The 20951-nt window shown below is 51.4% G+C and overlaps 1 protein-coding gene across 5 annotated transcripts in view; it reads right to left on the bottom strand.

Annotated features, from left to right (window-relative positions):
- The window catches only part of TTLL6 (tubulin tyrosine ligase like 6), a 29948-nt gene extending 21027 nt beyond the window's left edge, over nucleotides 1–8921 (bottom strand). For 3 of the 5 annotated variants that reach the window (XM_030294792.1, XM_030294794.1, XM_032591176.1), the window contains exons 1-5: nucleotides 7139–7739; nucleotides 6868–6998; nucleotides 4944–5100; nucleotides 4074–4217; nucleotides 3407–3492 (exon numbers count right to left, since the gene is read on the bottom strand). In XM_030294792.1, the coding sequence (XP_030150652.1) occupies nucleotides 3407–3492; nucleotides 4074–4217; nucleotides 4944–5100; nucleotides 6868–6998; nucleotides 7139–7264 (644 nt within the window). In that variant the 5' untranslated portion in view covers nucleotides 7265–7739. Of the gene's footprint in view, nucleotides 1–608; nucleotides 820–3406; nucleotides 3493–4073; nucleotides 4218–4943; nucleotides 5101–6867; nucleotides 6999–7138; nucleotides 7740–8397 lie in introns of those variants that run through there. The other 2 variants (XM_030294793.1, XM_030294795.1) reach the window with 2 other exon arrangements.
- Nucleotides 8922–20951: the final 12030 nt, after the last annotated feature.

The following is a 20951-nucleotide window of genomic DNA, read 5'->3' as shown; positions in this document are numbered from 1 at the left end:
GGGTGGCTTGACTCAGATCCCATAGCACTGACAGTTGTGGGGCCTCCTCAGAGATGGAACCCAATCTTCTCATCTGATTAAATGAGGAAACAGAGGCCCATAGAGACGACTGGTTTCACAGTGGTTAGTTATATGACTGCACCAGAACCTAGAACCAGATCGGAGAAGGCAGTATGGAAGCTTAGCGAGCCCGAAGGGCCTTCGAGGATGTTCCCCCATGGTTTTGGTTGGAGCTGAGCAAAGATGGAGAAGTGGGAACGAGCAAGGCCTATATACAGAACATGAGCCAAAGAGCGTCCTGGTAGAACCCCATGGAGCGAATAGCACAGACCATGGCCTAGAGGTTCAGGGTAGACACGGGAGTTTTACTCTGGCTCTACCATTTTCCAGTAATGAGTAGAGAAGTCCCCACCCCCGCCACCCCGTTATCCACAGGGGATACATTCCCAGACCCCCAGGGGATGCCTGAACCCGTGGAGAGCACCAGACCCTGCAGGTACTATGTTCTCTCCTCTGCAGACACATCCGTGATGAGGCTTAATTTCTAAATTAGGCACAGTGAGAGATGAACAACAACAAGGAAAAACAGAACGATGATAACAATACACCATAATAAAAGTTGTGTGACTGTGGTCTCTCCTGCACGCTCTCGAAACACCTTCCTGCGCTCACCCGGCTTACGAAGCTGATGTGAGATACGATGCCTACCCCGATGAGACAAATGAGGTGAGTGACGCGGACGTTGTGACGCAACATTAGGCTGACCATCCTCCATCAGGAGGATCATCTGCTCCCGGGGCCACAGTTAACCGCGGGTAACTGAAACCGCAGAAAGGGAAACCACAGATAAGGGGGAGTACTGTATACAGAATACAGAATAACAGTACCCACCTGCGTGGGGGTTATTGTTTTTGAAGCTTATTCACATACGTCATCTCAATAGGTCCTTGACGGCATATCTGAGGCTGGCCAGCCAGTATTCATAGTTTCTATGTCGTTTTATTTTTTATTTATTTATTTTTTAATTTTTTTTTTTTAACGTTTATTTATTTTTGAGACAGAGAGAGAGAGAGCATGAACAGGGGAGGGTCAGAGAAAGAGGGAGACACAGAATCTGAAACAGGCTCCAGGCTCTGAGCTGTCAGCACAGAGCCCGACGCGGGGCTCAAACCCATGGACTGCGAGATCATGACCTGAGCTGAAGTCAGCCACTTAACCAACTGAGCCACCCAGGCACCCCTATTTTTTATTTTTTTTTAACGTGTATTTATTTATTTTCGAGACAGAGACAGAGTGCGAGCTGGGGAGGGGCAGAGAGAGAGAGAGGGGGAGACACAGAATCAGAAGCAGGCTCCAGGCTCTGAGCCGTCTGCCCAGAGCCTGATGTGGGGCTCGAACCCGTGAACGTGGAGATCATGCCCTGAGCCGAAGTCGGACACTCAATCGACTGAGCCACCCAGGCGCCCTGATTACTAAATTATCTTAGAGATGAGAAAATGGAGGTACAGAGAAGTTAAAGTCTGGATTTAGGGTGAAGAGCCAGGGGGCTGAGCAGCCCTTGGGTCTGAGGTCTGGGTCTGGTGGAAAGGAAGGGACACAGGGACCTCTGAAGGAGGAATCTTCGGGATTCAAGGACACCAATCTCCCTAATCCTGCAGGTCAGGAGGGAGAGATGGGGAAACTGGGCAGGAGAACCATTCTGGAATGCTGGGGTGGGAGCGAGGGGTGAGGAAATGCTGAGTCGTAGGCAACAGGACATGTCCAGGTGCACTGGGGAGGGATGAGCCCGGAACTCAGGGAGAGAGGGGGGAGAGCGGGGGAGCGGAGCAGAGGGGCGAGGCCTGGCCTGGGGGGAAAGAGAGTTGAGGAAACAGAGGAGGAAGGAGGAAGGGGGGTGCAAGGTGGCAGAACCATACCACACATTCTCCCCTTAGTCCCGGCACCCCCTGCCACCCCTCCGTCATGGCCCGAGGGTGCAAAGCCTATTGCCTTCTCATAAGAGGAGGGAAATGAGGGCCCTTAGGGAAAGTCACAATGACCCTGAGCACTGTCCCACAGGTCATTTGAGTCTCATGGGGGTGACTGTGGGAGGTGGGCAGGGCATCTCACTGCCCACATCTTACACGCCACGAAGCCGAGGCTCAAAGATCACTGCCCACGCTGACTGAGCTGGCGAGACTCAGAGCCAGGACTGAAAGCCAGGCCTCACTGAGCACCGTCACTCAACCTGCAAGGGCGCCCAAGGCTGAGGTGGCGTCCACGGTCAAGGTGGGGAGCGGGAGGAGGGGGGGCGCCCTCGGAAACAGGGGAGGCCTCCCCTTCGAGCAGGCTTCAGCTAGTGATTTTCCGTTTGCTTTTTGGAACTCTGCCACCAAGGGAGTTGTGAAATCTCACGTGCCTCCCTGAGGCTCCAAAGCCAAACAGATTGCGTGTTTATCAGCCCTCGGAAGCCTCAGGCAGGGGGCAGAGCACGCGCCTTGGAATCTGGCAGACCTACCTTCTCATCCTGTTCTAGCACTGACAGTTGTGGGGCCTTGGGCAGCTTAACCTCTCAGAGACCTCAGTTTCCTTGTCTGTAAAATGGACATAGTACCTAACTCATAGTTCACCTACAAAGGGCAGATTATAACGCCTCTATCGTAGTGCTCGGAAGATGCGTGGTGGGAAAACTGTAAACAAAGCCCCCCCCCCCGCCCAGCACGGCCCCCACCACACAGGAGGCACCACTCTCCCTTCCCCTTGTGCCTGGCAGGCTCCCTTCCTTCAGCTCCCCCTTTCTCCTAAAACTCCAATGAGACAGGATAAGCCGATCACATGAATGTAGTAACTGGGAAGATACTCAGGCATTCCTCTCATTTCCCCGCTCCTGGGAGGTGGGGCGGAGGCGGGGGGGGGGGGGGGTGTTCTCAAAGCCGGCCAGCCACAGTCATGTCAACACATGCCACGCACATCGTGACTTATCATTTGAGAATCTCTGTTGGAATAACACCCCAGGAAACCACAGGCCCAAGGAACATCTGCCTGACCTGTCCTTCTAGCGTGGCAGACCAGCGATCGATAAATATCTATTGGTTTGGAAATCTCAGAAGGGCCCAACGTACCAGGCGTATGTTTTGGCGTGCACGCGTGCGTACGTGTGTGTGTGTGTGTGTGTGTGTGTGTATCCTGCTGGGGAAACAGTACGCGTTTCTCTCTCCTCCTCCCAACCTCCTAGGGTTTACGAGGTAGCCTGCTTTTAATGATTAACAGCCAGAGGGCAGAGACTACGGAGGCCAAGAAATAGTTTCTGAGACCATGTGACCCAAGATGGAACCACCAAGGGGGACTGACGGGGTTTGGGTAGAATCGCAGACCGTGGCTCCGAGCCTGGTGGGGCAAGACGAGAGAAGTGAAGGGGCTTCCTTACCTCTTGCTCCCAGCCTGAGCATCTCGAACGAAATTGGAGCTGTGCTTATTGATGGAATAATTAGTCAGGTGCATGCAGATGTCATCCTGGGGAGAGAGAGAGAGAGACACACACAACTCTGTGGGGTCTCCCACTTCCTCTCCTTGCCCTCCCGGGGCCCCTAGGTCTTAAAGAAGAGACAGGGGAGGCCTTGGGCTTGCTTCAAGTGGCAAAACAGAGGAAGTCAAGTGGTATCCCGCAGCCTAGGGCAGAAGAGAGTCCAACCCCTCCCGCGTTTGGGTGGTTCACTGCCTGAGGGACATTTCAGGAGTCCTGGGGGGGTCTGAAGGTGTGGGCAGAGGCTCTCCCGCAGATCTGGAGCGCTAGCTTTGAAGCAGGGCAGCTCTGGCCACGGGTCCCAGCCTCCTCTCTTCCTCGTTCCGCGACCTCCGCCAAGTCCCTTACACCCTGAGTTTTCATTTCCGAGTTTGTGAAATGGAGAGATGATAATCCCTATTTCCGAGGGCTCCTAACAGGGCCAAGTGAAGGGACGGATGCAACCCGGCACGTAGTAAGTGTTCAACAAATGACAGCCCGTAGCCACAGCGTCTTGAGGACGTGGGTTTAACTGGGGGCTTTTCGTCCCCCTAAGGAGGAGCGGGGGAGGAGGCACGTCCCCTGAGCTCACCAGGTTGTCTGCGCAGGGGTGGGAGTAGGAGGTGGTGGCGAAGCGCGCTAGCCCTTCGTTGTATGCAAAAATCCGGAGGGGGTCACAGGACGTCATCAGCACGTAAATCCGCAGGTCAAACTTGAACCCATCAATGATAAAGGGCTGTGAGGAGGGAACAGGAGTCACACAGGCTTCAGAGGAGAGATGCAGACTTGAAGATCATCACTAGGCACTACGGAGTGCAGGCTTGGCCCGAGTTGGGGAGGAGGAACGGGGCGGGGGGTGGGGGGGGACTCGCCCTGTGGAAGTCACTAAACCACGCTGTGCCTCCGTTTTCTACAGCACAACTCACCACCTCCCGGAGATCTCCAGGCAACCAAACAAAGTGTCATTATAAAGTCCTGTGATGAGGGACATGCTGTCACCAATGTCACTTGTATAAGAGTGCTTCCTGCAGGGCTGGCCGGGCCTTCCCAATCCGCGCCCGCTCCCAGAGGGCTCCCTCCCTGGGGTGGGCTATACCACTGTGACCTCTGACCTCCAGCCATGGAGTAAAGCCAGTCACCATGATCCCTCCAGGACGATTCCCCTCTCCCAAATGAAGCGGGGCACCCACAGACCAAAGGTGCCCTCCAGCTGCCATCGGTTGGAGGACAAGGGCCAGCCTAGTAAGGCTAGACCAGCTACAGGGGCACAAGGGTGAGAGACGCTTGCCCAGGCACACATCACATCCCTGGTCCGAAGGCCTGCTCTGACAACTTCCAGGGCAGAAGACACGACTCGGCTTGGCCCCCATCGCCAGCCCCCGTCCCCTCATTTCCCACAGTCCAGTGAGCTAGAGCATGAGGTTGCTGTAGCAAGAAATAAATAATCCCAAGGAAGAAGTACCTTTGAAATATAGAGTTGACAGATCATATCCTCGCCTGGCTTGATATCTTTCACCGTCCGGGTGATGAATATACCTCTCCCTTGGCAGCCGGAATCCGGCTTACAAATGTACGTCTTATTTTTTCTTGACCTGCTGTAGTTCTGCAAATCTCCCCAGCTACCAGAGCGGCAGAAAGGGAATGAAATACGCCTTTAGAGGGGGAGCAGTGCAAAGAAAGCCTAGCCCTTTATTAACAAAAAAAACATCAAAAGCCAAACCAAAACAGAAACACTAAAGCTCTCTAACGTGAAAAAGCCCTCGAGCTAACAGACGCACGCTACGAGATCTGGAAATAGGAGAGACGGCCGTGCACACGCGCACACGGTGGAGGGAGGGTGGGCTTTGGGGGGAACTTGGGCCGGGATTTAAACCCAGGCGACACCACTCACAGCTGTGTAACCCTTCGCAAGGACTTGACCTCTTTAAGCCTTACTCCCATCACCTACACCGTGGGGTAACGACACCTGGCTTGTACGGTGGTTGGTCACATGACAGGAGGCATGCAAGGCGTTAACACAGACTGCATGCCCCGCGGAGGGAGCTGGGACCTGAGTGTTTTGGCCTTGCGGGTCTGCAGACAGGAGATGTGGCGTTCTGCATCTGGCTCAAGCCCTGACAAGTGTTGTGACCTCGGATCAACCCGTCTCCTTCCCTACTCTAGGTCCCAGCTCTTCCCGGATAACACCTCTCCTCCAGCCACAGCATCAAGGTGCAAACAGTATTCTCCGCTCTGAAGAAAGCGTATCCGGAAGAAAGAAGCCAATGTGATGCATTACAGATCTCAGTCCTGCTACACTTACTTTGCATTTTAACTCATTTGCATTGTGACCACTAGAGAAGTCACTTGACTCCCAAGTTCCTTAGGGGCCATGAAATCTGGATGTGCCCGGTGGCTTAAAGGCAAACATGTTTCCTTCTGGGTTCTAAGTCCCGAAAGTTGTTCCAGACAAGCTGAGGAAGTCTGGGAATCTTGGAGCTCCTGGTTTGGAAAAGCACTGGGAGGGTGCTGGGGTGGCTCAGTGGGTTAAGCGTCCGACTTCAGTTTAGGTCATGATCTCACGGTTCGTGAGTTCGAGCCCTGCATTCAGGCTCTCCGTTCTCGGTGCCGAGCCCACTTGGGATCTCTGTCTCCCTCTCTCTCTCTGCCTCTCCCCTGCTCATGCTCTCTCTCTCTCTCTCTCTCTCTCTCTCTCAAAAGTAAATAAACATTAAAAAAAAAAAAAGGAAAAGCACTGGGTGCAGAGGACAGAGTAGGATTCTTGCTGTGTGAATATAATTCCAATGGCAACGCTTCCCTGCCCCCTCCACCTCATCCCAAAGACCAGATGGTACCCAGGTCACATTTATGTCATCTTACATTTCTTCTGTTCCTTGGTGGTGTGGTCCAGAGCAATTTGTGCACGGAGAATGGATGCCCAATTTCAAGATGGAGAAAGTGAGGTGGGGGATGGGGAAAGGCTGCCTGCCATCCATAGTCCTGCCGTGGGACAGAGGTCAGGCGTCCCTCCCTGCTCCCAACCTGGGCACTAACCATTATCTCACTCCCTCCAGAAGTGTTCATGGTCCTTCAAAATCCAGAAACCACACACTTAAAAGGTTGGAACAAGTTCAAAATCAACAGCGTTCAGGGTCAGAACCCATTCTCATCCCAACTACAGGCACAAGCTCCAAGGCACCCAGCCCCGAGATGTCATCTAATTTTTTATAGCAGAGCTTTGTGTTTTCTCAGCCTTGGACACACCCTTTATCCCTTCTCTTCCTGAAAAGGAGAGCGATAGATGGGGGATCCTTTGAGAAGGGAAAGTGGCACCAGGGAATCAAGAGCAAGACGGAAATGTAAATTGGGGGTGGAGGGTAGAGAAGGGTGCACAGGTGGGCACTTACTCAGCAGGAAGACACCAGGTCCTAGGGAAGAAGAGGAAATCCTTAGGGAACATCTTTAACATGCGGCTCATATTTCTGGCCAGCAAGTCCTTTCGGCAGATTTCACTCATCCCAGGGAAGTGATTTATTTTCTGTGAAGGAAGCCAGAGTTCATGAATAACGGGGGCCACGGGAGAACCCATGAGATCCCCTTGGTGGACGGTCCTAAAAAGTGGGAGCCCGCTGGATAGATGTCACACTTATACTGAGGACCAGCTCTGCCCCCAGATACCTGGTAACTTTTCATTTCCATCACCCTCTCCAGCGACACTGAGTAGTCTGTCCAGTAGAGAGTCCAGTCATTGGTTTCCCCTCCCTCTCGAAGGCCATACCGCTGGGCAGCCCTACGCACTGCCATGGAGTTGGAGAAAGAAAGGCCTGTTAGCCCCGGAAGTGGGGAAGGAGCATGGGGTGGGGAGGCTATGTTTCTAGGTGGTCTCAGACCATGTCAGACCATGTGCTGAAGAGAGACACCTCAGCTCGTTGGAACTGGAAGCCATCTTGCCTGGTCTGGACATACCTTTGCCAAGAAAGAAACAGGGAGATCTACTGAGGAATACAGCCTATACCCGGTGAACCCCACAGAAGGTTATCTGGGAAGAATGTTTTACCTGCCCTGGCTTTCCCTTGCCAGGAAGTAGGCTTCTGGCCTTCCTCCAAACACTAAGCACTCTGTGTTCAGGGAATGTAAACTAATCCTTAACATTAGCCAGAGTCAAGCTTAAGTAGGAAGCTAACAGAAAAAAAAGTATACAGTGCATTTCAAAACCACATATAGGCTGGGGCCCCTGCGCGGTTCCGTCGGTTGAGCGTCCGACTTCAGCCAGGGTCATGATCTCGTGGCTCGTGAGCTCGAACCCCACATCGGGCTCTCTGCCGTCAGCTCGGAGCCCGCTTCGGATCCTCTGTCCGCCTCTCTCTCTGCCCCTCCCCTGCGGGTGCACGCTCTCCCAAAAATAAATAAAACATTAAAAAAAAAAAACCACACTTATATGCTATCACATCCTTCTTTCTCTGTCCCTGTTAGCATTTGGAACTGGGAGCTCACTCCAATGCAAACACAAAAAAAAAGGCCTGGAAAGGAAGAAGTGCCTGCAAGTGACCAGGAAAGGCAGGACCAGGCTGAAACTTATTCAAACTCGGAATTATATAATGACAAAAACACTTCTCTATAGTCCAATGTGGGTCTGTAGGCTGCCAGTCTCTAACTTCTGCTCTAACAAGGACCAACCCCTGCCTTTTCTACAGATTCCCAAAGAACCCTACATCAGAACTACAGAGAACTGAAGTATGGCACCACCATGGTCAAAACCCACGTTTTCTTGGAGTGAGATTCCCTTCCTCGAATAGTTAATTGAGCTGGGTGAAGGAAACGTGAGGATTTGGAGACACCCCCTTTTCAGCCCCAAGAAGACACAAGTGACCCTTCCCAACTCTTTGGGGGCAATCCACTGGGTCCCCATCGTGGATCCCTCGAATGCAGGCGCTCACCGCTCTCGTATCGGCAGGTAGAGAGATTGATCACCAATCATCTGGAAAAGAGAAGAAGGAAAGCAGCAAGACAGAGACAGACGCACTTGCCAGGACACGTGGCCGCACCCAGAAGCATCCCACCCCAGGCGGGTCCAAGCCTACTCAGTCGCACCCAGCCTGGTTTGACTACACCCCTACTGAAGACACGAATCCAAAGGATTGCAGAGAGGCAGAAAAAACACGGGCGCTACCATTACTCAGCCCACGAGGTCGAAATTCGGCATTGTGGTTGTAACGAATTCTTCTTTGGCTTCCTATGAACCTTGCCTCCTCAATCCTTTGACTCCAGCGGCCCATCAGGAGCAGGAAGTAAAAATCTTTTCGGCCAAATTACTTCATGGTCGCCCACCTCTTGCCTCCCCCCCCCCCCCCCCCCCCCCACTAACGGAAGTTGTGAGTTAGAAAGTGGACAAGCTGTCACACATCAGTGAGTCTGAGGACTTATCCATTTTCCCCAAAAGAGGCGAAGCGTGACAGAATATTAAATGGGAACTAGGGGCGCCTGGGTGGCGCAGTCGGTTAAGCGTCCGACTTCAGCCAGGTCACGATCTCGCGGTCCGTGAGTTCGAGCCCCGCGTCGGGCTCTGGGCTGATGGCTCAGAGCCTGGAGCCTGTTTCCGATTCTGTGTCTCCCTCTCTCTCTGCCCCTCCCCCGTTCATGCTCTGTCTCTCTCTGTCCCAAAAATAAATAAAAAAAAAAAAAAATAATAAATAAATGGGAACTAGAACACAGAAGCCACAGTCGGATCCCAGAAATCGGCATCAGTCTTGTTATTTTTAAAATGTACTGGGGCACCCGGGGGGCTCAGTCGGTTAAGTGTCCGACTTCAGCTCAGGTCATGATCTCGTGGTTTGTGGGTTCGAGCCCCGACAGCTCAGAGCCTGGAGCCTGCTTCCGATTCTGTGTCTCCCTCTGTCTCTGCCTCTCTCCCACTCGTGCTCTGTCTCTCCCTCTCTCTCAAAAATAAATACACCTTAAAATTTTCTTTAAATGTACTAAGTTCCCAAGGCAATAAGCACTTCCTTAACACAAGGAACTGTCTCTCTCCGCACAATTTAAAAATAAAAAAAAAAAAAAAAGGCATGCTAAACAACAAATAGAATGAAGATTAGGACAAAGTGTGGTTAAGATTACAAACACCTGGGGCGCCTGGGTGGCGCAGTCGGTTAAGCGCCCGACTTCAGCCAGGTCACGATCTCGCGGTCCGTGAGTTCGAGCCCCGCGTCAGGCTCTGGGCTGATGGCTCGGAGCCTGGAGCCTGTTTCCGATTCTGTGTCTCCCTCTCTCTCTGCCCCTCCCCCGTTCATGCTCTGTCTCTCTCTGTCCCAAAAAAATAAATAAAACATTGAAAAAAAAAATTAAAAAAAAAAAAGATTACAAACACCATCGTTTGGTTCTATGAAACAGGTCGTCAAGTGGATCCTTTCCATCTGAACCGAAAGGGGTGTGATTTTGACAGCCTCTTTTACCCTCTCATTAGCGGCCAAGGCCCCCTTCCCTCCGGGTCCCCTCTGCTCCCAACAACACGGACCCCCATTCCCCATCTTTTGGTCCTAACCTTTTTTTCTTCCTCTTCTTGCCTTGCTGCGGGGCATTCTGAAGCCTCTCTTGTACCCCAGCGTTCTCGCTCATGAAAACCAGGGTGACGATTTCTTTCGACTCTTCTGGGGAGCTGTCCTCCTGCTCTTCTGAGTCTGCCCCTTCCTCGCCCTCCAAAGGCAGGCACTGGAGCATCTCCCCAGCCTGGGAGGAGGCTGGGGGCAAATCCCGGCCCACCCTGGAGAGAGGGCAGAAGGAGCGGCAGTTACTTGAATCCACCTGCAGGGGGACCCCCTCCCTTGCTCATGCGGGTGGGAGACCCACTCGGAGACCAGGGGACAGATTGCAGTTTATAAAATGCCACCCCACCTCCACGGTGGGTGCCAGCTCGGGGAGAGAGCCGATTCCACCTTTTGCCACTGACGCTGACCTTGGGGACTCGCTCAGCCAATCCTGGCTTTGGTTTTGCCCTCCTGGGATTTTTCAGGAGTAGGCTGAGAAGCTATGCATGGCACCTGGTAAACAATCTTATTAAAGTGAGCGAGTGCCTGGAGACAGCCTCGGAACCAAGGCCTAAGCCTTCCTAGCTGAGGGAGTTAGTCCCAGTGGGTGTAGATGAGGCGCTCTGAGAAGGTCCGTTAACTGGCTCCCCACGACGCCGAACGTGCTGCCTGACCGTGAATGCAAAGGGAGCGGAGCACAGGGTCAATTTGTAGCTGACTGAGCACATACCAAGCTCAGAGCCAGAGGGAGCCCTTCCGAGATCCCAACCACAGAAAAGGCTACAGTGTCTCCCGCCCCCTGCGATTCAACGTAAAAACAAGACCAAACGGTAAAATATCACTAAGGAAGTCCAGCAGAGTTCTTGTCCCTCCTCCTATCCCCATGATGACTTCTTCGTTGTTTGCTGGGAATTTCAATATTTTTTAATGTTTTTTTTTTTAATTATTTATTTTTGGGAGAGAGAGAGAGAGAGAGAGAGACACGGAGACAGAGCACAAGCAGGGGAGGGTCAGAGAGAGAGGGAGACACAGAATCTGAAGCAGCTCCAGGCTCTGAGCTGTCAGCACAGAGCCCGACGCAGGGCTCGAACTCACAAACTGCGAGATCATGACCTGGGCCGAAGTCGGACACTTAACCGACTGAGCTACCTAGGCGCCCCAAGGTTTTCAAATGATTTTTAATGCCTTTGTTTCAATAATCCTTAGGAATGTGCTTAGTTTGCTTGGGGTGACCCAGAACAGCCCAGATCCAATGAACTGATTCATCACCTTCACCTCCAAGATTTCTATGACCATAAAGCCAATCTTCTGGGGCCCTTCCCCTCTTTAAAGAAAGTTTAGAAAAGGACACGGTAAGGTATATATCTGGAGCCAGGATTACTAGGTTAATATAGAAATTAGCTTCTAGTTTTATTTTATCTATCTATCTATCTATCTATCTATCTATCATCTATCTACCTATCTATCTTGCCATGTTGTTTCCCAGAGGGACTCCCAACAATTTGGCCTACCTCCAGCAATATACCATAACAGCTGTCTCACCAACTCACATAATCTCATGGGAATCACTTTCCCTCCATACCCAAACTTGCTAATTCTAGACAATTTTTTGTACCTGTCGCCACATTTTTAACATTACTGCATCCTTCCGTGTCTCTCTGCCCCTTTCCCACACCAAAATTGGGGAGTAGAGGGCTCTAACTTGGAGGCTACGTATGAATAACTCAGTAATAAAGCCGCCCTCCTGGGTGGCTCTGTTGGTTGAGTGTCGGACTTCGGCTCAAGTCATGATCTCGCGGTTTGTGGGTTCGAGCCCCGCGTCGGGCTCTGTGCTGATGGCTCAGAGCCTGGCGCCTGCTTCCGATTCTGTGTCTCCCTCTCTCTCTGCCTCTCCCCCACCCGTGCTCTGTCTCTCCCTCTCTCTCAAAAATAAATAAACGTTAAAAAATTTTTAAAAAAGCCTCCCTTATATGTGTGTACTTCTTTAGTGTTTTCAGAGAATTATCACACCCACCATCACACTGAAAGCTCACAGCCGTCGCCAAGAGGAAGGGCAGAATTATTAAGTCAGCCAGGGACTGCCCCTGGTTTCTCTCTTGCCGAAGGGGGGCTGTCACTTATTCCCAAGCCCAGTTATGGTGATACCTGAAAAGGGGAGACAGAGTTGTACTCGGCACAACCACCCGACGAAACCTGGGCCTTGTGAGCCCGTGTTGCCCAGTGGACAGGCACATTCTTGGCAAAGTCCAAGAGGACCGAGGTACGTGAAATATTGACCTGGGGCTGCTCCCTTGATTTCAGATAAACGGCCCTTTCCGCTCCCCTAGCCCTCCGCAACGGCTTCTGTTTACCAAGCCGTGGAGGAGTGGCTCCGTTTACCCAAAGGTTAATGTTAACTCGAGGAGACAAAACTGACCCTGAACGTGGCCTCTGGAGTCGCGAGTTGTCTCTGCTGTCTTTCGAGTCCTTGCCCAAGTGGTAAGAACAAGTCATGGCTGCTGCTGTCTGCCTGCCTCAAAGAGAAAAACACAACAACAACAACAACAAGATCAAATTCTGTTTACTCTTGTCCCAGAGGGCCTCAGGCACATGGACCAGGGAACCGAACCCTTGCACTTCTCAGGGAACTGATCGCCACAGCATTGGTTCCCACCTGCCTTTCCCCTGTATTCTAGGCTATCTATGACCCGAGAGCCAGTTGAATGGTGCTTGAGTCAGGTGCAAGGTGGCGGAGAGCAGTCGATGCCCCATGTGTCTATTTTTGCTTTGCCTTTGGTCTCCCAGCTTCCTCCTCCCCCAGCCCTCTCGTCCTGTTTCTTCCCCGAGGCTAAATCCCGCTGACTTCTCTCAAAGGTTCCTGATAGAGAATACGGTGCTCAAAGTTTGCCAGGGGGAGGAAGGGGGGGGGTGCCTGGGGTCACATGCTGAATCCACCTGCAGAAATGTTTACTTGGCCCACCACAGTGTGTAGTTGTTATAGTTTTAAATAGAAGTAGGGGCGCCTGGGTGGCTCAGTCGGTTAGGCGTCCGACTTCAACTCAGGTCACAATCTCGCGGTCCGTGAGTTCGAGCCCCGCGTCGGGCTCTGGGCTGATGGCTCGGAGCCTGGAGCCTGCTTCCGATTCTGTGTCTCCCTCTCTCTCTGCCCCTCCCCCGTTCATGCTCTGTCCCTCTCTGTCTCAAAAATAAATAAACGTTAAAAAAAAATTTAAATAGAAGTCGTTGCTGGGGTGCCTGGTGACTCAGCCAGTTAGGCGTCCGGCTCTTGGTGTGTCGGCTCAGGTCCTGACGTCGGTTCATGAACTCGACCGTGGCACCGGGCTCTGCCCTAACAGCCTGACAGAGCGGAGCCTGCTTGGGATTCTCTCTCCCTCTCTCTCTCTCTCTCTGCCCCTCCCCTGTAGGCGCGCATGCGCGCGCTCTCAAAACAAATAAGTAAAACTTAGCAAGAACGGATACATAAAGGAGTTGCCAATACATAGGAAATGTGGATTTCTCCGAAAAATCCAGATTTCTGTCGCTTTTGGAAAAGTAGGTCCCCAGTGCTTCATGCCAGAAATCCGCCAGAGCCAAATAATGCCTCCCTCATTAGCTATTTTTCAACCTGCCCCAGTCCCGTCCCTGTGGTCTCCGTGACACCAGAGTCACAAAACAGCTGTGCCTGTGCTGTTATTTTTCTCACAGTCGCATGAAGAGAGAGGAAGCATTTTCGTACGTCCAGATCATTTCTCTCCGGGCCGCAAGCCGGGCGCCCTTGACATCTGGATTTGCCTGCCCTCTTCTGACATCTCTCTGGCCCCCAAGCAGCTGTGAGTTAGAACAGAAGCTGCTTCCTCCAGAGAGTCTCAGGTCTTACTGGACTCTACCAGTCTCCTCTTACCCAGTGCCAACAGCCAGTCCCTTCTCTCCCGCCCAACAATTCGGGTGTCAAAAGTAGTCTCGCAGTCTTATGGAACTAGAGAAGGAGAGGCAGCAAATTCGAAGGACGGGGCTAAGGAGAATAGAAAAGGGTGAAGGGGGGCTCCCGGCATCCCGAGATATACGTACATCCTGGCGTGAAGGCCGCTGCAGTGAGAGACGTGACTTTAAGTCACCTGCTAAGAGAAGTCGCTGAGAACTCAGATTCTGGAGCCTGTCTGCCTGGATTGAAATCCCGGCTCTGCCACATTCTAGTCATGTGACCTCGGGCAATGTATTTCATTGCCCCTTCTGCCTTAGTTTCCCCATCTGTAAAATGGTTTGCCCCAGCCAGTTACGGAAATTAAAAGGAGTTAATACAATACAAAGTGCTTAGGACAGTGCCAGGCGCAGAGTAAGTGCTCACTAAAGGCTACCTGTCAGCACCAGCTATGTGGCCCTGGACTGTGACCTCCCTGATGGAAAAGACAGTGTCTGTGAATGCTCAGCTCCTACTACCGGGTCTGGCAGATACCAGAGGGTTATAAGCTTCCCGAATGATCAGACTGGAAGAATGAATAGATTCACGGACCCATTTAGCTTACCGTTTGTTTTCCTCATCTATATAATAGAAGCGCTGTTGTGAGCATTAGATAAATAGCAATTTTTCAAGCACTGGCCTTGGGTTGAAGAGGGCACTTACAACACTTCGTGTCACTCATGTGTAACCGTAGCTACTTTTACAACCTACTTACCACGTAACTAAGCATTTACATTGTACTGAAGCATTTTATATCCATATGTACTGTCTCAGCAGACCATCAGGTCATAGATATTCTCTTGCCTCCATTACAGATGAGAAGATTGAGGCACAGAGGGGCAAAGGCAGGAGACATAGCTGGGGTTCCACAGCCTATCTCTCTTCTACACGCCGCACGCCGCCTTTCCCTCTCAGCTGATCACTCATAAACGGTGTGACCGGAAAGTGAAGCGACTGGTCTCCCAGCTCCCAGAAGCGGTTTTGGTGACCTCAGTCCCTTAACAATCAGTCGGTCCCATTTTCCTTAAAGCCAACTGCTTCCAAATTCCCACCTCCATTAAGGGCCTGGATCTCCCCAGATTTGCCATAACCTGGGAACAAGTCTACTGTTTCAAGTTTGTATTTATTTTCTCTGTTTCCTGCCCTTCTCGTCACCAAAGTCCACGTTGTACGTGGGCTCTTATTTGGGCTGTAATTAGAACTTTTTTTTTTTTTAAGTAGGCCTCACACCCAGCGCAGAGCCCAACACAGGGCTTGAACTCATGACGCTGAGATCAAGACCTGAGCTGAGATCAAGAGCCAGATGCTTCACCAAAAAAATAAAATAAAATAAAATAAAATAAAATAAGCAGCTCTTCCCGTCCATGGGTCCTGTCCCCATGCTTTAATAAAATCACCTTTTTTTTTAGGGGCGCCTGGGTGGCTCAGTCGGTTAAGCGTCCGACTTCAGCTCAGGTCACGATCTCACGGTCCGTGAGTTCGAGCCCCGCGTCGGGCTCTGGGCTGATGATGGCCCAGAGCCTGGATCCTGCTTCCGATTCTGTGTCTCCCTCTGTCTCTGACCCTCCCCCGTTCATGCTCTGCCTCTCTCTGTCTCAAAAATAAATAAACGTTAAAAAAAAAATTAAAAAAAAATCACCTTTTTGCACCAAAAAAAAAAAAAAAAAAAGAGTCAGACACCTCTCTCGACAATAGCCAAAGTATGGAAAGAGCCCAAACGTGCATTGGCAGGTGAATGGATAAAGAAGATGTGGTATATATAGACAATGGAGTATTGCTCAGCAATCAAAAAGAATGAAATCTCGCCATTTGCAACTGTGTGGATGGAACTGGAGGTCGTGAGGCTAAGCGAAATCAGTCAGTCAGAGAAAGACAAATATCATATGACTTCACTCGTATGAGGAATTTAAGATACCAAACAGATGAATATAAGGGAAGGGAAGCAAAAATAATATAAAAAGAGGGAGGGAGACAAAACGGAAGAGACTCATAAATATGGTGAACAAACAGAGGGTTACTGGAGAGGTTGTGGGAGGGGAGATGGGCTAAATGGATAAGGGGCATTAAGGAATCTACTCCTGAAATCATTGTTGCACCATATGCTAACTAACTTGGATGTAAATTAATTAAATAAATAAGCTAAAAAAAAAAAAAAAAGAGTCAGACGCTTAACAGACTGAGCCACCCAGGCACCCCTGGAACACTTTCTCAGCTCTTACTGAATTCCTCAATATTACAGCTGGGAGGGACCATGAGAATACCTAGTTGAAACTGTTTGCTTTTTAGAAGTTTTGAAATGCCCCTGCCAGCTAGAGGAGGGGACTTGCACAAAGCCAGAGAGCGAGTCAGAAGGGCCAGGACCAAAGCCCTGGCTACTGAACCCTCTGCTCATCTTTCCATTACGCCAGGTGAATGGACAGGCAATGCAGACTAAGCGCTTTGGAGAACGTTTAAGGCAACTGACTTGTGCTAACGTAGCAAACAGAGTAAATACCATCTTCGGTTTTACATAATGACGCAAGAAACATTTAGTTCACCTTTCCAAAGAGGACAGTTAAGACCATTTACAAACAGTGATGTTTCCTCTCGTTTTAGTGTGGGGTTTGATCTTGGAGAAGCTTCCACGCCAGGCAAAGCCGACCAAATCTGGCTAGACAGCATGAAAATGCCCTTCATTGGCCACCAGGGGGAGGGAATGAGCCCTGGGATGGCTTCATGCAAACACATTGCAGATTATTTGAAAAATCTCACAGCAAGGGAGCGTTTCCACTTCTGAAAGACTATACGTGCTGACTCCTCTTCTTCCCCCTAGAGGTGCACGGAAAATATCTAGCACTTTCTTTGGCAAGGCGGAATTAATACGGGTGTCAATACATTGGAGAAAAGAATTATTTGGTGGTTACGAACAGATCATGGAGCATGTTTAAAGTTGTAACTAAGTTTTTTCATCCCGACCTTCAGAGCCTGGACTTTTCTTTCAGTCTGTAGAATTACATATAGCACTGAAGGGCCATCCTACTGTGTCTGCCGGATGACTACCTTCTCTTCTCCCAAATAATATGTTTTCCCGCACCTCCTCCCTTTTACAACTTTGGGTCCTCATTCCTCTACCAGAAGCATCCCTCTGAAGGCTTCCAGTGGCTAGCTCTTGGAAAAGGTTCAAAGTAGATTGGGGAAGATGGGGAGGTTAGATCTCTGGATCTTGCTTTCAGCTTTGCCTCTTTGATTTTGTATGTCATAAGAAGCCAGGTAATATCGCCTCCCTCATTCCCTATCTTTTTTTTTTTTTTTTTTTAGTGTCATTGACACACAATGTTACATTGCTTTCAGGTTCACCTTCATTCCCTATTTTTTATTCCCTATCTTTTCTGTGATTACCGGACCACAGAAGATAAAAACTTCACATCTAGAAAAGTGCTTTGGGGTGCCTGGGTGGCGCAGTCAGTTAAGTATCCAAGTTCAGCTCAGGTCATGATCTCACGGTTTGTGGGTTCGAGCCCCGCGTCCAACTCTGTGCTGACAGCTGAGAGCCTGGAGCCTGCTTCAGATTCTGTGTCTCCCTCTCTCTCTGCCCTTCCCCCACTCACACTCTCTCTCTCAAAGATAAATAAATATATATTTTAAAAAGAAAAGTGCGGGCCGCCTGGGTGGCTGAGTCAGTTGAGCGCCTATTTCAGCTCAGATCATGATCTCATGGTTTGTGAGTTTGAGACCCTCCTCGGGCTCTGTGCTGACAGCTCAGAGCCTGGAGCCTGCTTCGGATTCTGTGTCTCCCTCTCTCTCTGCCCCTCTCCTGCTTGTGCTCTGTCTCTCTCTTTCTCAAAAATAAAATAAACATTAAAAACAATTTTTAAGTGCTTTGAGCTTTGATGCAGGCAGAATAAATTGAGATGCTTTTTATGAACTTTTGCCTTTTCATTCTAGCCACCCTTGGAATTTCAGCCCAGGGACTAAATGGGTTCTTAGTAAGATGTGGATTAACAAGGGAGGGATGGGGGCACTCAACTGCGTAAGGGCTGTGCCAGTCAGAAGTGCTGAGAGTGACCAGCCATATTCTCTGGAAACACTCAGAATCTTGCTGACTCAGATTCCATTTTTTGCTCTGCCAGAAACTGAGGGGAAGATGCATTGTTCAGGGCAGGCTCACGCCCAGCCATTTTCTGCACAATACTCTGCAACACCAGCAAAGACAGATAGATCTGGATCCAGATTCCAGCTCTACTTCCTAGTGGGTGACTGTGGGTGAGAAACTGAGTTTCCTTGTACCTCAGTTTCCTCATGAGGAAAATGAGGAAAATAAGATCTATCTTGGGGCATTATTTAAAGACGAAATGAGTTAACATTTAGAATGCTCTTAAAGCAGTGCTTGGCTTAAAATAAAAGCTATGTAAGGGGCGCCTGGGTGGCGCAGTCGGTTAAGCGTCCGACTTCAGCCAGGTCACGATCTCGCGGTCCGTGAGTTCGAGCCCCGCGTCGGGCTCTGGGCTGATGGCTCAGAGCCTGGAGCCTGTTTCCGATTCTGTGTCTCCCTCTCTCTCTGCCCCTCCCCCGTTCATGCTCTGCCTCTCTCTGTCCCAAAAATAAATAAACGTTGAAAAAAAAAATTAAAAAAAAAAAATAAAAGCTATGTAAAATGAAAATGTAACAGCAGGATTGGTGTATCTGTTAAATAACTTACTGAATGAAGAGCCTGGTACATACCGGTGCTTAGTAAAGGTTAGCTCCCTTCCCATCTCATTCCCAAATGTGAGTTACATCTTTCCTAGGGTTCAAATCCCAAAGGAGAACATTCCTCAAGCCTAGAAGAATTCTCCCTCAGGAACTGGAAAGGGGGGAGCTGAAAAGGAGGGGTAGGGGCATTTGTTGAGGGCTGTGCTGGCTATCCAAAACAGAAGTGTCTTTCTGGAAGGTTTCTCCAGGCAAAGGAGGAAAGGTGATCAGGAGAAAGGCCCAGCGATGGGGAAGGAGGAGGCAGAGAAAGTTTGGCGATTCCCAGGTATCTCCGGTATCTAAGGGACAGCTCCCTGGGCGGAGTTTGGGAAATCCAGGGCAGGAAGTGAGGGTGCCCCAGCTTCGGGTGAGAAGCGGGGACAGGAGGGGGTATGGAGCTAGAAAAGGAAGAGAGTGAGGGCAAGGTCCTGGCATCGGGGTCTTGAGGATGAGAAAGGGAGCGAGGGTATTTCCGGGGTGAACGCCAGTACGGGGCTGGGAAGAGATGAGCTGCGGCGCCAAGAGGGAGCAGGGACTGGGAAGGCGAGTGGCGTTGGCCATAGAGAGCCACCAGGGAGGACAGAGGGAGTAACCCTGGTGAACTGGGCACCGAGGGGGACTTCGGGGGTATGAAGAACCAGGTTTTCCGTGGGGAGACACTAGGAGGCCGCGATCTAGGGCCAGCATCGGGTTTGGGGGGGGCTCTTACCCGCAATTCCTATCTCCCCGTCTTGCCCCCGCTCTGCTGCGCGTATCGTTCGCAGCCACACTTTCGGGCCCCCTCCTCAAAAGACTTAAGGAGACAAGGTCCCATTGGCTGCCCACAACCCTTAAGCCCAACCCGCGCTCCTCCTAACTTGGGGTGCGCCCAGCCCACATATATTTGCATATAGGGCTTTCCAGGTCTTCGATTGGCCCCAGCGGCAGGCGGCCGTGCCCCCCCCCCCCCCAATCCAATTAACCGCCCCTTTGCTCTGAGAGGCCAGCGCCCGAGGTCGTCCCGGGAGACGCGGAGGACGCTTGGGCCGCGCTCCTCGCGCTCGGGGCGGCTCCAAGGCTAGCCCTGCACGGGTCCCCGCCCTCCCCCGCCCGCGCCGTCGGGGCGTCGGGGCGTCGTGCGCAGGCGCAGCTGGAGCCTCGGGGCCGAGCGGATCCGAACTGTCTGCCTCGGAAGCTCCAGCTGCCCGGAAGGGGGAGGGGGAGGGGAGGGGGGGAGAGGGAGGGGAGGGGGAGGGGGGCGAGTGGGGTGCACCGAGGGGGGCGGTCTCGTCCTCTGGCGCTCTGGGGAGGGTGAATAGCCGAAGCCGGGACCAGAGGGGAGCCGCGCAGACAGCATTGGATTGAGACCCAAGTCAAGATCTCAGGCATGTGTAATCACGGGCAGTTGACATCATCTCTCCGGGTTTAGCTTCTCCAACAGTAGAGTAGATACCGCAAACCTGCAAGGAACCGCTCTGGCTTACTGAATCATGACATCTCAGAGAGTGGGGGGGTCGTGGCCCCTCTACCGACGAGCCCTGGCCGGAGAGAGGCGGCCGCGCAGGGCTCTGGGGTCTGGGCTTCGCACAGCGACATTCTGACTGTCGTCTGGCAGGCGGGGAAATCAGAGTAATGACGGGATTCACATGATCGTGGTTTCCATCCGTTTCCGCCTGTGTCAGCCCAGACTCTTGCGGGCCTGCAAAGGGTTGGCGGCCAGTAGAGCTGTTTCTACCTGGGTTCGTTCAGGATTGGGGAAGGACCAAAGGATCGATTTAAAACTCCTGAAGGGGGCGGGGGGGGGGGGCGGTGGGTCAGTTGGTCGACTCAGGTCATGACCTCAACGGGCGGTGAGTTCGAGCCCAAATGGGGCTCTCCGCTGTCAGCATGGAGCCCGCCTGGGATTCTCTCTCTCCCTCTTTCTCTCTGGCCCTCCCCCGCTTGCTCTCCGCGCACGCGCTTTCTCTCGACATGAATGAATAAACTTTAAAAGCACTTTAAAAAAAAATAAATAAAATTCCTGAACCACAGTGTTCTTAGGAAACTCCCTTATGGATGGCGCCGGGGATTTCTTGTTGCCTATATCCATTGTTCTTCATTCCGCAGATTTCCAGATGCTTGAATTGATGTTCCTGAAATGTAGCTGCTCCTCCGGGAAAGGATTGTTCAGTCCCAAGGAGTAAGACTTAGGTAAGACTCTGCAACATTAACTCTCACGCTGAGGATAGAGTTCTCTTCCCTCGGTTGAGGGGAGACAGAGGAGACACAGGCCCTTCCCAGAGAAGCCGTAATCAAAAGGACTAGTGGAAGAGGCAAGATCCTCGCTGATGTGGAGGATGTGGAG

Source organism: Lynx canadensis, chromosome E1, assembly GCF_007474595.2.
Source record: "Lynx canadensis isolate LIC74 chromosome E1, mLynCan4.pri.v2, whole genome shotgun sequence".
In the NCBI taxonomy this organism is placed as follows: Eukaryota; Metazoa; Chordata; class Mammalia; order Carnivora; family Felidae; genus Lynx; species Lynx canadensis.
Note: the sequence above shows the minus strand (reverse complement) of the source record. Positions and strands in the feature narration are given on the sequence as shown.